At 32.6% G+C, this 17,356-nt stretch overlaps 3 protein-coding genes across 4 annotated transcripts; 1 reads left to right on the forward strand and 2 right to left on the reverse strand.

Moving 5' to 3' along the window:
- Window positions 1-51: 51 nt before the first annotated feature.
- LOC140052386 (short-chain dehydrogenase/reductase family 42E member 1-like) lies at window positions 52-7,249 on the reverse strand. The gene is made up of 11 exons (XM_072097991.1): window positions 7,117-7,249; window positions 6,122-6,293; window positions 5,483-5,578; window positions 4,082-4,142; window positions 3,516-3,634; window positions 2,594-2,669; window positions 2,305-2,387; window positions 1,734-1,871; window positions 881-1,010; window positions 687-760; window positions 52-350 (listed from the first exon to the last, which is right to left on the reverse strand). The coding sequence occupies exons 1-11, from the start codon at window positions 7,161-7,163 to the stop codon at window positions 141-143; spliced, it is 1,206 nt and encodes a 401-aa protein (XP_071954092.1). The 5' UTR covers window positions 7,164-7,249; the 3' UTR covers window positions 52-140.
- Window positions 7,250-7,498: 249 nt separating this feature from the next.
- On the reverse strand, window positions 7,499-14,817 carry LOC140052359 (tyrosine--tRNA ligase, mitochondrial-like). The gene is made up of 11 exons (XM_072097900.1): window positions 14,735-14,817; window positions 12,290-12,397; window positions 11,954-12,101; window positions 11,534-11,709; window positions 11,125-11,226; window positions 10,908-11,022; window positions 10,510-10,698; window positions 9,949-10,114; window positions 9,526-9,717; window positions 9,265-9,390; window positions 7,499-9,150 (listed from the first exon to the last, which is right to left on the reverse strand). Exons 1-11 carry the CDS (start codon window positions 14,809-14,811, stop codon window positions 9,116-9,118), a joined length of 1,434 nt encoding a protein of 477 aa, XP_071954001.1. The 5' UTR covers window positions 14,812-14,817; the 3' UTR covers window positions 7,499-9,115.
- A 292-nt stretch (window positions 14,818-15,109) lies between these two features.
- On the forward strand, window positions 15,110-16,943 carry LOC140052552 (uncharacterized). Of its 2 annotated transcripts, none has more exons than XM_072098164.1 (3): window positions 15,110-15,231; window positions 15,679-15,939; window positions 16,023-16,943. In XM_072098164.1, exons 1-3 carry the CDS (start codon window positions 15,207-15,209, stop codon window positions 16,271-16,273), a joined length of 537 nt encoding a protein of 178 aa, XP_071954265.1. In that variant the 5' UTR covers window positions 15,110-15,206; the 3' UTR covers window positions 16,274-16,943. The 2 variants fall into 2 exon arrangements, with proteins under 2 accessions (XP_071954265.1, XP_071954269.1); XM_072098168.1 differs by having other exon boundaries at window positions 15,116-15,235.
- Window positions 16,944-17,356: the final 413 nt, after the last annotated feature.

Here is a 17,356-nt window from a genome sequence, read left to right on the forward strand (position 1 = left end):
ATCTTTGGCTGTGTTTTATTGCTATTTTGTCACGTTTTTTTACAATTTTATTTCTAACAAAACGAATCAACACCAACTATATTAATTGCAGCATTGTCAAGAACCTTCCCTTCTTTAATTCCACATTTTGGAATTTCCATTTAAAATACAAGTAACATAACAAGGAATGCTAAGGCAACCCCAACAAAAATGTTCATTACAATTCTACATGTTCTATTTTCTTTATGACGATGTCCTCGTTCCAAGTAGTATTGCACAATGTCTGTGATGTCACGCTTGAGCGGCTTGAAGCCAAGATGGTTGCGTGCCTTCACTATGTTGAAATAGTGTGGAACTGATATCTGGTACAGCTGGAAAAGAGCATTATGTAATTTAAATCAACAAATTCACTTCATATAACAGGGAGCTTTCGATATTGCTAAGAATTTAAATTCAAGTCCAACAAAGGTACTATTTAGCATATGTCAAGTTTGGCATAGAAATGTTGTCAAATTGGTTGATTCTTGGTCCATTGATTCTGGTACTTTTTTTCGGTTCATATTTGTCACAAAGAACCAAAGTTTAAATCAATCAATTTCATAAACATTTTCAAAAATGATTTAAAGTATTGATGATAACTGATTGTGATGATGATCTGACGATGATGATGTAATTAAAGAAATTAGAGACAAAGAGTTTTTACTTACTTCTGTTCTCGTTAGAAAAGGTTGAATATGACACAAAGGTTTGAACAACTGATGGATCCATTCTAAAACAAGTACTTAATAAAGAAAAGAAAAAATTCCATCTTTGATTACAAACGTCCTCTTATTCTCCTGTTACCAATAGGCCTATTGTTGATCTTGCAAAAAGCTGTTAACAAAATATTGTTTTTACTTACCTATAACAAACATGAACTTAAATGATAAATTTATCTTGGGAAAGGTACAGCCAAGACCTTCTATGAGTGGGCGGAAGAATTCCCAATTATTTATTGGTGCGTCGTCTGTTACAAAGTAAACTTCTCCACCCTGTGAAAAAAAAACAATGTGAAGTAAAGAATATAATGACAAAGTTGGTTGTAAATGAGACTAGCAATTGATGTCAACAAAACTGTGGCATTATGTAAATGAGACTAGCAATTGATGTCAACAAAACTGTGGCATTATGTAAATGAGACTAGCAATTGATGTCAACAAAACTGTGGCATTATGTAAATGAGACTAGCAATTGATGTCAACAAAACTGTGGCATTATGTAAATGAGACTAGCAATTGATGTCAACAAAACTGTGGCATTATGTAAATGAGACTAGCAATTGATGTCAACAAAACAGTGGCATTATGTAAATGAGACTAGCAATTGATGTCAACAAAACTGTGGCATTATGTAAATGAGACTAGCAATTGATGTCAACAAAACTGTGGCATTATGTAAATGAGACTAGCAATTGATGTCAACAAAACTGTGGCATTATGTAAATGAGACTAGCAATTGATGTCAACAAAACTGTGGCATTATGTAAATGAGACTAGCAATTGATGTCAACAAAACTGTGGCATTATGAATGAGACTAGCAATTGATGTCAACAAAACTGTGGCATTATGAAAATGAGACTAGCAATTGATGTCAACAAAACTGTGGCATTATGTTTATTTATAACATAACACAGTACATCATTTTGGGAAAGAATGAAAAAGAGGTTGTTTTACTTTTAGCATGAAGTAAGTATTTAGGTTATACTTATACTTACAGACACATGTTTTTTCTTTTGTGTTAGCGCATCTCCCGCTAAAATATGGCTGCTAACAAGATTGTCAATATGAATGAAATCAACTAATGCCGTTAGCCCTCCTATTGTACAGCGAACTAGACCAGCTTGCATCATATTCTAAAATAATAATTGTAGTTGTAACGAAGATCAGTATAAGTTCAAATTACCAAAATGCAAGCAACAACTTACGGGTGTATGCATTAATATTTTGTATGCAAATGAAACCTAAACTTAATGACATGCTTCTGGTAGGGTGCTTGTTGGACGAGTAAAACTTCAATAAGTAAGACCAAAATGTATTAAGCTCAGTCTACACTCAATCAAACTTTATGTGACAAACAAATGTGATGTGACCATATATGGACATGATGATGTCATATCACTAACAATTTGGTCACATCACACTTTTTTTGTCAAACTGATGGTGTAGACAGAGATTTAGGTTAGATCAATTTGCATGAAAAAAAATGGCAAAACTTTGTTTGACTTTGAATGTTGGCATAATAATTCATTGCTTCAATGTATTACTGAACATTGTTTGTGTACCAACCACAATTCTTGGAAAGTGTCTTCTCTCACCAACCCCATATATTCCAGGTGGTCGCAACGCACATGTATGTAAAACAGCACCTCCTACAAATACAAGTACATTTAGTTTAAATCACATAATCATAAACTTTATCGCCATTTGATTTAACAAATTGAATTTTAACAGTTATATATAAAAGCTATCATTATAAAATGGACACAGACAATCAGTGAAAACACAAAAAATATAAAAAATTTAAATAGGCACATTTTGTGTTTGTGAAAATGAAAACATTTGTAATTTGATTTACCTTTCGTTATTGTGCCATTGGCTTTTAGAATTTTGTTTTCTGAAATACATTTTGTTCTTGAATAATCATCTGTAAACTAATAACGAATGTATTAGTGATTTATACTACTTATAGTAAGCTCTGTCTACACTATCAAACTAGTTTGACAAAAAAAGCGTGATATGCCCAAATATGGTAGTGATATCTTCAAATATGGTAGATATGTCCATACACGGGCACCTCACATTTTGTTTTGGTCACATAAAGTTTAATAGTGAAAACAGACCTTTAAGTTGGTGGAGTATGGAACAAAAGAATACACTACAGTATTTAAAACATTGCTGGTAGGCCTACAATAAATAATTACAGTACATTGTAAAGACAGAAGGCTCAGATGCTAATTTAATAGGTTGTTAAGTTTTAAAAAAGGGAATAAACAAAGAGATACTCAGATAATAGGTTTTCAGTTTAAATAGAGATAGATGGAACAGTAAGAAGATTTGGTGGTAGGCTTAACAGATAAGATAGTTATATTGTAAACTAGATGGCTCAGATACCAGAGGAATTTTTCTGTTTTACTGGGCTTTATTTTTAATGTATATATATATATACTTTTTATAAATGTTGTATTTTTTATTGTTTGTTATGTACAATTTGGACTCCATTGGAAACGGGCTGGTTTTTCCGGCCTAATGGGTGTTCCTGATGCTCGTTATTTTGTCTTTTGTCTGTTTGTTATTTTAATGTTGAGCATCAAATAAATTCAATCAATCAAAAAAACTCAACAGTTATGAGTAGTTTAGAAAAAGAAGATTCAATGCAATCAGAAGCCAAGATAGTAGAATATTGGTTACAGCGTCAGACCAAGCTATTTCTACCCTTACTGATGTCAAGATAGTAGAATATTGGTTACAGCGTCAGACCAAGCTATTTCTACCCTTACTGATGTCAATGGTAATGTAGGACACGTTTCTTCTGTAGCATTTATTATTTCTTGGCCTCCAAACACAACAGCGGTCGTGCTTGTATACACAAGACGTGGAACATCATGCAAATAGCAACCTATAAATTGTGTAAAAACATGATCATTTGATGCATTTCTATGTGGATCACATTATTGATTGGTTATATGGTGTTTAGTAAAATTGCATATTATTATACTGCACATGTTATGGAATTAAAGAGAAAACAATGTTATCTTAAGTTTACAGATTGACCTACAGATGACCTGTGAGCTATGAAAGAGGAAAAAAGTTTGCACCTACTTTCTCCTGTGTGCTTTTGCTTAGACTTTTGTTGTTACACAATCATTTTTATTTATTTTGTTTTCTTTGGGTGGGTAAGCCTTCTCAGTAATATTAATGAAACTGCGATGGGCACCCTACCCGACCCTTTATTACTCATGATGTGAGCTATTTTGACTACACCCACACAGGAAGGAAAAGCATTAGTACATGAGTAACATTCTAACACTTAATAATGTAATGCAAAAAATGTAAAATCATTTACCTTCTATAACATTATCTGTTCCACCAACATTAATACTTTCTATAAATTTTGTTGGCTTTAGCTTAAAAAAAAAACAAACATGGTTTTGTTAGTAGAAATACAATATGATAGTAATTATAATAACGTCTGAAATATAGAAATATAATACATGATGGTATACTATATCTCTGCTATATTAGAACCACTGGTACCCTCTCAAATACATTCTTAAATCTTATTAATTTTAAATCTAATTTTACTGGGTGTATATGTTATGCGCGATTTGAACGATTTGCGCAATTTAAAATTGCGCAAAGAATTCCTTGCGCAATTTGAAATTGCGCAAAGAATTCTTGCGCAATTTGAAATTGCGCACGGATTTTCTTGCGCAATATTAAATTGCGCAATCAACTTGCGCAATATCAAATTGCGCAAGAAAATCCTTGCGCAATTTCAAATTGCGCTGCACAATTTGTAAAATTGTCAAATTGCGCAGCAGAATTCTACCAGAATGCGTGCTAACGTCGACGATCGGTTAACAATAATAATTTATTCGAAACTAATAACTCAAAATGAAACATAATAAATGCGAAGATAACATGTGTATAATACACAACATAAATGGCATACACAATTAAATAATATTATCACTCTCATTGTAACTTAAAATAAATCAAAATAAATGTAAAAATAACAAAAATTAATGTAGTCTAGTAAATACACAACATAGTCTACCGCCACCAACGGTTAGACTTGCTATCAAAACATAGCCAGTAGTAGGAAGGCTAGAGTAGTATTAGCCGCCCGCCGTGCACGTGCCCGCCGGGAACTCCACCTTTGTGGTCCTTTGTCGGGTCTTCGACGGTATGCTAACAATAACAATATTTTCACTACTATAAAAAATAAGGAAATGCGATATTATCTTTAATTTTGAATCATTCTTAGAAATTACTATAAAAATATGGGTGTGCATGATTTCACAATCTGTCGAAAAAAACCTTGCGCAATTTGCAGACTACTTGCGCAATTTAATACGTTGCTTGCGCAATTTGAAACAGATTTTTCAATTCAAATTGCGCAAGGAATTCTTTGCGCAATTTTAAATTGCGCAAATCGTTCAAATCGCGCATAACATATATATTGTACTGTAATTTGCTTTTTTTTCTTAAAGCCTTGTCTACACTATCAAACTTTATGCGAGAAAAAAATGTGATGTGCGCGATGGACATATGATGTCATTATCACCACCATATTTGGGCACATCACACTTTTTTGTAAAAAATAGTTTGATAGTGTAGACAGAGATTTAGAATATTTGGAGCAGTTGGTAACTATGGCAACAGCAAAATAGAAGAAGATACTCAACAATATGCACTGTTAATGCGAGAGATTTACCATTTAATAAAACACACAAGTATTTACCATTTCATAGCCAGACATTCCATATGATGCAATGTGGAATATACAACTTTTACCTTTACATAATTCTTGGACAAATGTCTTATCACATATGTCACCCTGGAAAAAAAAAGCACAACACACTTACATTTTTTTTAGAATAATGTAATTTTATTTATTTTTTTTTTTTTATTTTATTTAATTTTCAGGCAAACATACATGACAACACAGCGGTGCAGCACCCTGAGGATTGCCATGAGTGCAAAGCACTATCGAGATGGCTCTCCATATACTGCACTAGAACATATAAGACAAACATATACACAAGATGCTCTACATAGACAAAGACTTATTATTAAGTCTTTGGGAGTGGAGTTGTAAATTGTCATGAGAAAAAAACCCTGACATATGACAGGACTTGAACCCAGGACCCTTAGATTGGTAGCCAAGCATCATAACCACCAAGCCACAGCTCCACTAATTAGCTATTATCAGCATTTTATCAGTGACATTTAAGCCATGGAATCCATTGAAAAAAGTGTTAATTACATATATTTGTTCTTACATATTTGTTCTTGTCTAATGCTTAAATTGTAATTACTATTTGTGTTCAAATTGTATTTATTTTGGATGCTAAACAAATAAATAAAAAAAAAACTTTACCTGAACAAATTTAATTTCAACAGAATTGTAATCTTCGATAGGTGGTTGAATATCAGTGAGGGTCACATGGGCTCCTAGCATATTAAGGGCACGGCCTAAATGAATGCCAAAATATCCCGCACCGCCCGTTACAAGAACATCTACGTCTTTAAATGATGATGCATCAAGATTTCTGTATTTTTAAAGTAAATATTATTGAAAAATTTATAACATTAAATCATTATTTTTTCCTAATTTTCAATAGGTGCCTAAAAACATGACACAATTATTAATTATTATACAGCAGTATATTAATCACTGTAAGTAACATGTAAATTAAATATTTTTTTATTTTATTTTATTCAATCAAAGCCAACAGCGATAAATACCACCACATACAACTAAACAGGTTTGAAACATAAAACAATACAACATCAAAAAACGGTTAACAATAAAATACAGATAAAAATATATACCGTATATATATAAAAACATAGATAAGCATGCCATATTCAGTTTCAATTTAAAATGTATATTGATCAATAAAAATTAGTAACAAAACAGTGCATTATTAATAGTATACTGGCTATCTTAGTTAGGCATTAAATTACAGTAAACAAAATTATTGATTACAAATACTTGTGTCGAAGCATGGAAGTAGATACATTACAACAAATTTACCCAAATTAATATAACAATGTTGGTTAGGGGGCGGGGGGGGGAGGAAGGGTCTATATCTCATGTCATGGCTATAATTTACAGTACGGACGTGACAGAGGTGAGTGGGGGAAATCACTTTGACTGAAGTGAAGCCCTCTTGTTGTTAGGTGGGCCAAAGTCTAACTTTACAAACCAGCTAGCTAGTACTACTACTACCTAGGCCTAGTAGATAGCCTAGCCTACAGGCCTGGCCTATAGGCTATAGTATAGGGCCCTAGCTAGTTAGGACCTAGCCTAACGAATCTTTCTGTGGATTTTAATTACAAAGATAGATAATTGAGTTAATATAGGCCTACCTGATAGAATTTCTAGCACGAGCACAATGAATGTTCTCTGATACCATAATCTTGTTAGATCCCGACAAAAGCCTGGTGTTGATGGTGTACGTGTAGATGTTTCACGTGCAGTAGTGTGAACTGTCATTAGCCTAACTTTTTAACAATGGCGATACACTTGACTGAGCAATTATTATATAACTTACGCGCTAACACAATTAGATATGCATGAGTACCTTTCTGTTATGAAACACATGGTCTTCTGTCTTTACACAATATTACAATACAAAAAAAAGCAACATTTGGTTTTATTTATAAAACGTATTAATTAAACAGTATTAATAACTACAGTAATTTAAATTTATGTTAAATTACTTAATAAACTTAAAGATATATTGTCCCCCTAAAAAAATATTTTTTTAAATTTTTTTGTTGAATATGTTATTTTAATGTCACATAATAATTAATAGTTATTATTCACTCTCACAAAAAATTGGGTCTGAAAAAAATTTATTTACCTGAGAAAAATGTAATTTAAAGCAAAAAATGGTCAAATTGTCTGGAAGACAATGAGTTTTTGGGTAATTTAACTGTTTATTTTGTCTTTTTATAGGTGAAATAATTTTTTCCCCCCGTTTTCTTTCTTATGGAAGTGAACAACTTCATTAAAACTGCAAAATGGCCTATTCAAAGTCCGATTTAAAAAATCTTTATTTTTCATAATTTTGGGGGACAATACATATCTTTAAGGATCCCAAGAAGCTATTATAAGCTTTTTCGGCTATGCTGGAAAATCTTTTTTTAATGTACTTTTTATTTGTAATGTCAGTAATTAATGTTATCACTTTGTATGTATTTTTTATAATGATTTTCCAAAAAAATTCACATTAATTTTTAATTAATTCCTCAAATTGTTTGTTTTTTTAATGATTTCCACACAAAATTAATAAAGATAATTATATTACAATAAACATACTAAATATCAAATTAAATGATAACCAGGACAATTAGACAATCTGAGTCTCTCTATGGTTTTAGTCTGATAACACCATGGGGTACGTCAGCACAATAAAAAAAAAAAAAAAATTGTGTTAAAGGCCAGGTGCAGGCAAAAAATTTCTATTGATCATACATTCCAATAATCATCGATCTATAGTTTCCCCTATGTTTCATAATTTTTGGGATTTTATTTGTGTTACACGAGCTTGTTGAAAATAAACACTTTCTTATCAGTGGAGGGATAGTTCAAATTACACAGTAAAATCTCTATTCTTTTGTACACAAATTTTGTAAATAGACAGGCATTTTAAAAAGCTATGAAAACTAAACAGTGTGGTAAAAAATGTTATCAGATGACTAAATATAGGTAATATAACTTGAATATTACATTTCTGGTATTTTTATTCAACTTCAGATTTTTATTTTCATGCTATGGCAAAAATTATCCACCTTATATCCACCATCTTTTTTCACCTTCTAGGGAATCACCAGCCATATTATTACATTAGGTTAACTACCTAACTACTGAAAAAAAGTCTTTCTGGTTTTTATGAAAGAATTTTGCCAAATTTTGTATTTGACCATATTAAGGGAAATTCATGTTTTTTCGTCTTGATTTCTGTTACAAATATTTGATTTATGTACAATTAACCAAAAATGTTATTAAAAATTCATGCCTGTACCTGAGCTTTAAAATACTGAAGTAGGCCTACTTTGAACAATGATGCTCATATTCCTCTCACGTTTTACTATTGTTTTCAAATTCAATTCTTCCTGAAAGATGACTTGTATAACAAGTGAGTGATTTTAGATTGCAAATATACACACAACTCCTAAAGACAACAACATTCACAGCTGTCCAGCTCCTAAAAATGTATTTTTATGCTATTTGCCGTGTCTACCATGGCCGTAGAGGGCATACTATGTGCCATGAGCATAGTATGGCCGATTTCAAATGCATAATAATAAATATTCGTTGACATCTTTTCAGTTGAATTCACAAAACTCGCTACCCACTTCATCAAATCCATTTGACAATATAATAATTTTTTTTTCCTGTAATAAAAACACAAAATTATTAATAAATTATAGGCAATTTTGATGAATGATGACCAAATATAATCCAGTGTCAATATGGTATAATTTACTGTACAATTTACAGAAACGTACCAACTCTTATAAATGTGAGGTTATTTTGTAGTATGTGTTCTCCTTCTAATAAAACTTGGTTTGGGTTGGTCACTCTATTGTTGTTGATGTACAGACCACCATCTCGGATAAGTTTTTCACCTTTACCTGCGAGTACAACAAACTTAGTTTAAATCAAATGGTTAAATTAGAACTCATTAACAAATAATCAAAATGTTACCTTGTATACACAGTATTAAATACACATGTCAAAATTAAAATATAAATGTTATCAAAACTTACCCCCAGTGGGAAGGCACTTAACCTTCTCTACCATATCAAATATGCTGATTCCAGGTTCTAGTATAATCTGTGAAATAAAAGCTCCTTTAAATAGTTCCTCAGCCTCTTTTTCATTGAGCACTTCCAAAGCTCTGATTCCAGAACTTCCATACAAAGCCTCTGTTAACCTTTTGGCCTTTGATAGACCTTCCTCTGGGGAGATATCAACAAAGAACAAAACAACAATAAACTATCATCACTGACAACATAATCAACAGCAATCATAATTTTCATTATTGACCACACACCATCACCAACCAGTAGTTGTATCAGTTTTATCAGTGTTATAGCTAACCTCACCATTATCAATGTCCCTATGTCATCATACATAGTCCCACCACTCTATCTATATCTATAGTATGTCTACCTAAACAAGTTACTGACCTCCATGCACCAAAAGTGAGACCTGCTCAGCAAGCTTTTTCTGTGCTTGCCGTTTTGATGGATGTGACTGGTGTTTCTGCATTATGCTTCCTATCTCATCTAAGCTTAAAAATGTAAATAACTCCAGGTACTTCCTCATAAGTGAATCAGGTAGTTGTACAAAGTACTGCAAAAGAAATAAGAATTCTTAAACACTGAACGATGTTCTGTGCATTAAAGAGTTTCTTACAATTACAGGATTCTAGGTTTAAATCTTTGGTGCTAAAGTCTACACATCAAACTAGTTTGCTATGATGTGCCCAAACATGGTAGTGATATGCCCAAATATGGTAATGATATGACATGATTATGTCCATATATGGGCACATCACATTTTTTGTCACATAATGTTTGATAGTGTAGACAAAGCTTTAGATACACTGAAGAATGGTATCAACTTTTTGTAATCCATTGTGAAAAAGAAAGGAATGTAGATTACGAATTTGGGAAATCCCATCTACACAAAATGATTCTTTAGTTTAGGAGGAAGGACTAAATATCTAATCAGCTTATGTCACTTACCTGATACAAGTCAAATTCTGATGTGTTCTGAGAATTTAGCCAGACAGCGTTGCCTGCTGTTTTACCAAGTTTGTCACCTGAAGAAGTGGTAACTAATGGGAGAGCTATACCATAAACTGAGGGGCCATGCAGCCTGTCAATAAGCTCATAACCTGTACAAATATTACCCATTTGATCCATGCCTCCTAACTGAAAAGGAAAATGTAGCTTTATTAAAGGTACAGTAACTAATACAAATTGTATTCACAGTTTTATTCCCATAATATACTACAGTAGCTATACATGTTTAGCTGTGAAAACTCATAACCCACAAGCAACTTCCACTTATTGCATGCTACTGTGACTTTTATTTACCACCTGTTAAGTTATTATTAGTTTTGATAAAACTACAAATGTACCTGAATTCTGCAACCATACTGGCGATGCAAGTGCAGGAAGTCATATGCTTGGAAAGCTTGGTAAGAGAACTCGCTAAAATTCAAACCGGCTGGGCTTTCCAATCGTGATTTGACACTAAAAAGACAAACACCTTCAATGTCAGCGGGGTTTGACTACCTGTACATATCGTGTAGTGTTAACAACATACATTTTGAAAACATTTAGAGGAACACAAACCTTTTTCTTCCAAGCATTGTACCCATTCGTAGATGGCGTCCTATACTTGATAAAAACTCTACTACATTTTTTCCCTCATACCATGATGAATTATTTAGGATTCTATAATAAATAAATAATTAATTTGAATGTTAAACAATTTAAAACAAAACTAAATTTGTATAGATAATTCAAACCGGTATTATACTTAAACCGGTACTAGAAATCCATTAAAAATGTTTAAGATTTTACTTTTATATTTAACAGGTTACATCTCAGCAATATAAACTGGGGCTAAAAGGCTAAACATTCCACAGTTTGAGGTTGGATTCCCAGATAGCAGTGGCTGTCCTTGATTTCTGTTACACTAGTATTGAACTTTAACCTAATTGCTGTATATTTTGTAATAATTTTTGTAAATTAATCATACTTCATTGGTTTAAGATCTTTTTTTGATTTCCAAATATACAACTCATGATTTTCAAATATAGTCTTTAAATTGTTCTCAATAGCATCCACGTTTTGTGCAACTTGGTCAACAGACAATGGATCTCGTTCTTTGCTCTTTCCGCTTGGGTCACCGATAGATGCTGTTGCTCCTCCAATCTGTAAAATAAAATTATCAACAGTCAACTTTTTGGAAACCAAATTTTGATAATGATATACCTCAATGATGAGAATATGTTGATGCTAGTGTTGTGGTTGTCCCTGTTTCGTTTCTTTGTTTTAAAATGTTACAATATTACTTTATTGTGTTGTGCTTGAAATGAAATAAATATCAATATCAAAAAGGATGATGACAATTGTTTTGATATTAAACGTTTATTTTGTGTGTAACTATAATACTCACTAATGCAATACCATTGTGTCCAGCTCGTTGGCAGTGAATTAGGCCAATAATAGCCAGAAGGTTGCCAATATGGAGACTAGAAGCCGTTGGGTCAAATCCGCAATAGATAGTCTGAGGGGAACTTGTCAACACCTTTGCTAATTCATCACTACAAAAGTTGTAAAACATTTGTTTCTAAACATTATATATTTTCTTTTTGTTTTGCTGATGAAAATTAAAACAAACTTTCTGGCACTTTAAATATTCATTGACATTGAAGGTAATGTTAATTTACATTGCCGTTTAGTATTCACATTTGGATTAGTTTATTATTTAATTAAGTCTTAAAAGTCTTACGTTGAGTTTGGAAAAATATCTTGAATAAGACCTCGTTGATGGAGTGTTAGTATATTTGATGATGGCTTTGTCTTGGGCAGAGTTTTGCTAAAGTATCTTTTGTGAAACCTAAAATAAACCAGAAAAATAAAAAAATAAATTTACTTTCAGATATATACCCTTTCTTATTAAAAAATGTGTTATTAACTTTAGACTATGGATTTTATTTTCTACTATTATTGGCATTTCTAATTAAGCACCCTTGGCAACATGAGACAATTGGTTATTTTCCTTGGCTGAGATGCAGTACAACATACTATTATTAAATTATGGAGGAGTTAACTTACTTTTTAATGTTATGGCCCATGGGGTGAATGATTAATTTATGTAGATTATAGTAGACTATTAGGTCACAGTGCATTTCGGCCGCCGGTTATGGAACGCCCACATTCATGAAACTCCAAAAAGGACAAAATATGGCATGATCATTTCGGCCGCCAGGTATGGCGCGCCAAATTGAAATAGCCAGAAATAACTCTTTAACTGTACAGTATTACAGTGAAAAAAAATAACTTTATCAAGTCTATGGAACGCCACAGACAACTATGGTCATTTAAACTAGAGATCAGTTGTGCAATGGGCTAAATACATTTTGTTTTTGCCGTAGGCATAGATTTAAAGTTATATTAGTTACGGTATTTTACCGTCTGAATATTTTGGTCAAAATGAATATTGATTTAATGTTTATTTTTTTATTTATTTTACAAGTCCCGAAGATGCGTGTGCTTTGTAAAAATGTGTTTCTTTTAATATGAATCAAGTCAAGTGTTTTTGACTGGCACATAAAAAAAACTTCAGCATATCATTAATATTCACTGTAGTGATGGCAATGTGCACGCTATAATATCGCTGCTGTTTCTGGAATTGAAGACCGCCGATTCGGCTTAATAATACAGTATTTAGGCCTAGTAAAATATTAACATTTTAACACACATGGCGTGTCATACATATTCAAGAATAATTACAATTCTGGCGGCCGAAATTAACAATACATATTTTGTCTTTTTTTGGCGTTTCATAAATTTGGCAATTCCATAACCGGCAGCCGAAATGACTGGCGGCCGAAATGATCAGACACCGACTATTATAGGGTTGATTAGGAAGCATTACTAGCCAGTTCCCCCGTCGCACCATAGCATGTAATGTGGTGTACAGGATCGATCGTTTTAGTAGTCCTACTACTACAGGCCACCCCTAGTCTACAGGCCCACTTAAGTCACTAGTCTACAGTGTACTGGCTGCAGTGTGCTAGATGGCCTCTCTCTAGCCTATTTTTAGGCCTAGGCTAGGCGGTAGCCGATCGCTCCGGCCGCGCTTCACTCCGGCCGCCGTATCAGTTTAGTGCGATGGTATGCCGCTATTCAATTTGACTTCCTGTGCAAAGGGGCCGTTAGTATGGAGCGCCCATATCTACGTTTTCTATACTGTTCAGTGTTACTGTTATAACAAATTCTTGGTGAATTTAAATGGAACTAGGCCTAGTTGAATATTTATTAGCAACAATTTTACTTTTTTCATTAACAATAACATTCAAAGAAGTTGGAACTGCTTTTTTTTTCAAACTAAACTTAACTTAATTAAATTCAATAATAAACTAATAATCAAATACCCATCTAATTAATGCTTGAATAACACTATTTAATTTCTTTCTATGTACATTTATTTTTATAGCTTTACATTTATTAACATTAAAAATTTGTTAAAACCCTTATTTTTATAACACTTTATCTTGCCAGTACCCATACTTACTAATTATAGTTAATAACAATATGTAAAATATTAATTTATTTATTTCAAATAATCAATTATTATTGATGTTGTTATAGTTAATAACAATATTTACAATATTAATTTATTTCAAATAATCAAATATCGTGTAATTAATGTTACCTGGAATTGTATCAAGAATTATATTATTTTTGTACAGTCCAATTTACAATGATTTTATATTTTAATTTATATATGATAACAATAATATGACATATAGGGTACATTGCAATAAATTACATTAATTAATAACATTACAATTAATATACTAGCCTATAATTACATTTAATTGGATACAACACATAAATTATTTTGTTTTAGCATTAGACCTAACTTAAAACACTTGCGATGTTGTTGTGATCCTGAAAGAGAAAAAATATACTGTATGATTACAAATATTTATTTTGATTCTCTACAAAAAAACGTGTCTCGGTTGTAAAATACTCATTGGGCGCTCCATAGCTGCGGCCGGAATGAATCGCGGCCGGAATGAATCGCGGCCGGAGTGATCTGTATTCGGCTAGGCTAGCTGGGCTTATATTATAGGCTAAATTAAAGGAGGACAGGGAAACTGAGCGCCCGGAATAGTGTGCAACTTGTATATTTATCATTAATATATTGTTTTATAACAATACAAACCTCAATTCTAAACAATTTATTTGTCTGTTTCCAATCCTGGGCAACCTCACCAAAATGCATTTATGAACTGTCGCCATGCTTGTTTTGTGTGAACCAAAGAATATATATCACGTGTGAACTCAATCGTTGACATCAAGAAGTTCACTTTATAGACGAAACTATTATTATATAATAGGTAAAATATTCTGAAAGAATCACTTTCTGTATTTGAATGAATAATAATGCGTTGTCAATAATTATTTTAAATAATTTTTTGTTATTATAATTTAGCTTTTAAAATAATGTATACTATTTTTTTTAACAGTGTTTTACCAATTTGTTTAAACCTAACTATTGAAATTACCCTATAATAAAAATGAATGGTTCTTGTATGATGAAATTTATAACAAGGGGAATACCCAGGTGATGTTTTGCATAAAACTGATTGTTGTGGCGAAATAGGCTACTGAACAGTATTACTTGCCCTTGTTCAATGGCTAGTATAGACAAGGAAAGTCGTAAGTACGACATTGTTTTTTGACTAAATTGTGGGCTACAAGAATGAGGAGAATGAAACAAATTATGCTAGCCTTATTAGACTAGATGGGGAGAGGGGGGGAGAGAGAGTGTCCTAGTAGTAGTAGGCCTAGTTTAGTTTATAGTGTAGTGCTACTTCTTTGTAAGTTGTAGTAGTAGTAGCCTATTAGTAGGCCTACTGTACACTTTCATTGGGCCTACAAATAGTAGCAGAGAAACGAGCTAAAAAGCGTGTAGGCCTAACAGGCAATGAGACGTAACCTTGGCCTACAGTCTGCTTTGTTACTACAAGTTTTAAGAAAATAAGTAAGATTTAAGAAAATAAGTAAATAAAAGATTTGATTTTAATCCTATTCATATTGAAATTAATGGCCCCTTTAGGCCTATATACTGTATAATTATTATATAATAATACTTTATTCTTGCAGGTGGTACTAACATGATGGGTGCTGCTTCTGACAGATTGGCTGCCATCAAAATGTCCACAATCAAACAGATTGCGAGATGGATAGAAGTTTTCAAGCTTCGAGAATGGATTGACTGCCTGAAGGTGTGGGCAATGGTGCATCCATTCCTTGCAGTGTTTGCCATTGTCTTTCTCCTTTCAACTTCTGTACCCGTTATGATCTTCCTAAGCTTTACCGGATGTGTGCTCTTGTTCGGAATCATCAGTTTTGCCTTCATTGAAGGTAAAATGCAATATTTAATTGGTTTTAATCATCATTTTCATCAGTGTAGTACTCACCATTTCGTTTATCATATTCTTTCCTAGGCCTAATATTAACAACCAGTACAGCCATACTGCTCACATCTGTAGGCTTTGTGGCCACTGCTGCCCTTGGCTTCACCGGCTTCATCATAAGCTGCTACTTCGTTCTCCAGCTTGGCTATCGCTTCCTTGATGTTGCAACCGAGAAAGTTAGACACGGATACAACGGAGTTGCCACGTGGTACAAACCTGATGTTTCACATAAAATCGAAGAATCGCAGAGTGAAGTTGAAGACCTAAAGGTTAAAGATTGACGGTGGTGGCACCCTGTAGATAAAGATCAAGGCTTTCAGAAAGATGTTTACTTCAGCTCCCATCAAGAGATTAATTGGTTAGAAGAAAACATATTGCTTAGAGTTGCTGTTGTCAGTATTTTCATGTTTGTTGTTGTTTCACCATTCCTTCATTTTCTTACTGTGGTTTATTAATTTATCAAGGTTCAAGTTAAATAAAGAGTCATTTACTCTCCTCCTTGAGCAGTATTATAACAACAAATACTATATTATAAATATAATAGTATTACTGTATTAGTATACAAGACATTATAAATACTGTATTATTTATTTTTTGTAATGCATGTTTTTTTAACAAAAATCATTATTGTATGAATAAACAATTTCTAAAGCTTCGCTACAGGGATGTCATAAGAATTTTGATCCAAAACAAATTTATTTTTAAAAATATGAAGTTAATGTATGGATCATTAAATTCTTTAAAAAATTAATAAGCTGTTTTGTGTGCTTAGTTGAAAAAAAAAATTGGGGTGATAAAATCACCAGTAATTGCTAACAGAAGTACTGTAAATAAACACACATTGGTGGCTAAAACTTGTGAATACTAGTATTTTGTTTTGTAATATTGAGACAACCTGTCACTGGTATTATTGAAAGTCAGTATGCCTCCAACAATAAGATTAAGAAGTTATAAACAAATAAATGTAGGCTAATTAATATAATGCTGCTAATGCACGATGGAATTCCATGACAGCATGAGTGTGATCATCATAAGTTACAAATAAAAAAACGTAATATTTATTAAATTTAATTAAAAAACATAAATCTAGCATTTAAACCGTACATCGGTTGTTTGTGTGAGCACGTGTTCATCTAGATTTCGCGCGCTTCCATTTCTGACCAATCACAAGTTGGGAGAGTGTTTAGAGATGACACTACGTAACTAATTAACCAACCCAAGTCATGGCGGCCCCGACGTACAACAGCATCAGCACTGCACTTTACCTAGCCTTCTGTACGTGTTTCTGTTTATTAATTTCAGTGGTCTTTGGTAGGTATTCTGGGCAGAAGAAATTAATATTGTTTAGGTGCGAGTCGAGTGCA

The sequence above is a fragment of the Antedon mediterranea genome, chromosome 1, assembly GCF_964355755.1.
Source record: "Antedon mediterranea chromosome 1, ecAntMedi1.1, whole genome shotgun sequence".
Lineage (NCBI taxonomy): Eukaryota > Metazoa > Echinodermata > Crinoidea > Comatulida > Antedonidae > Antedon > Antedon mediterranea.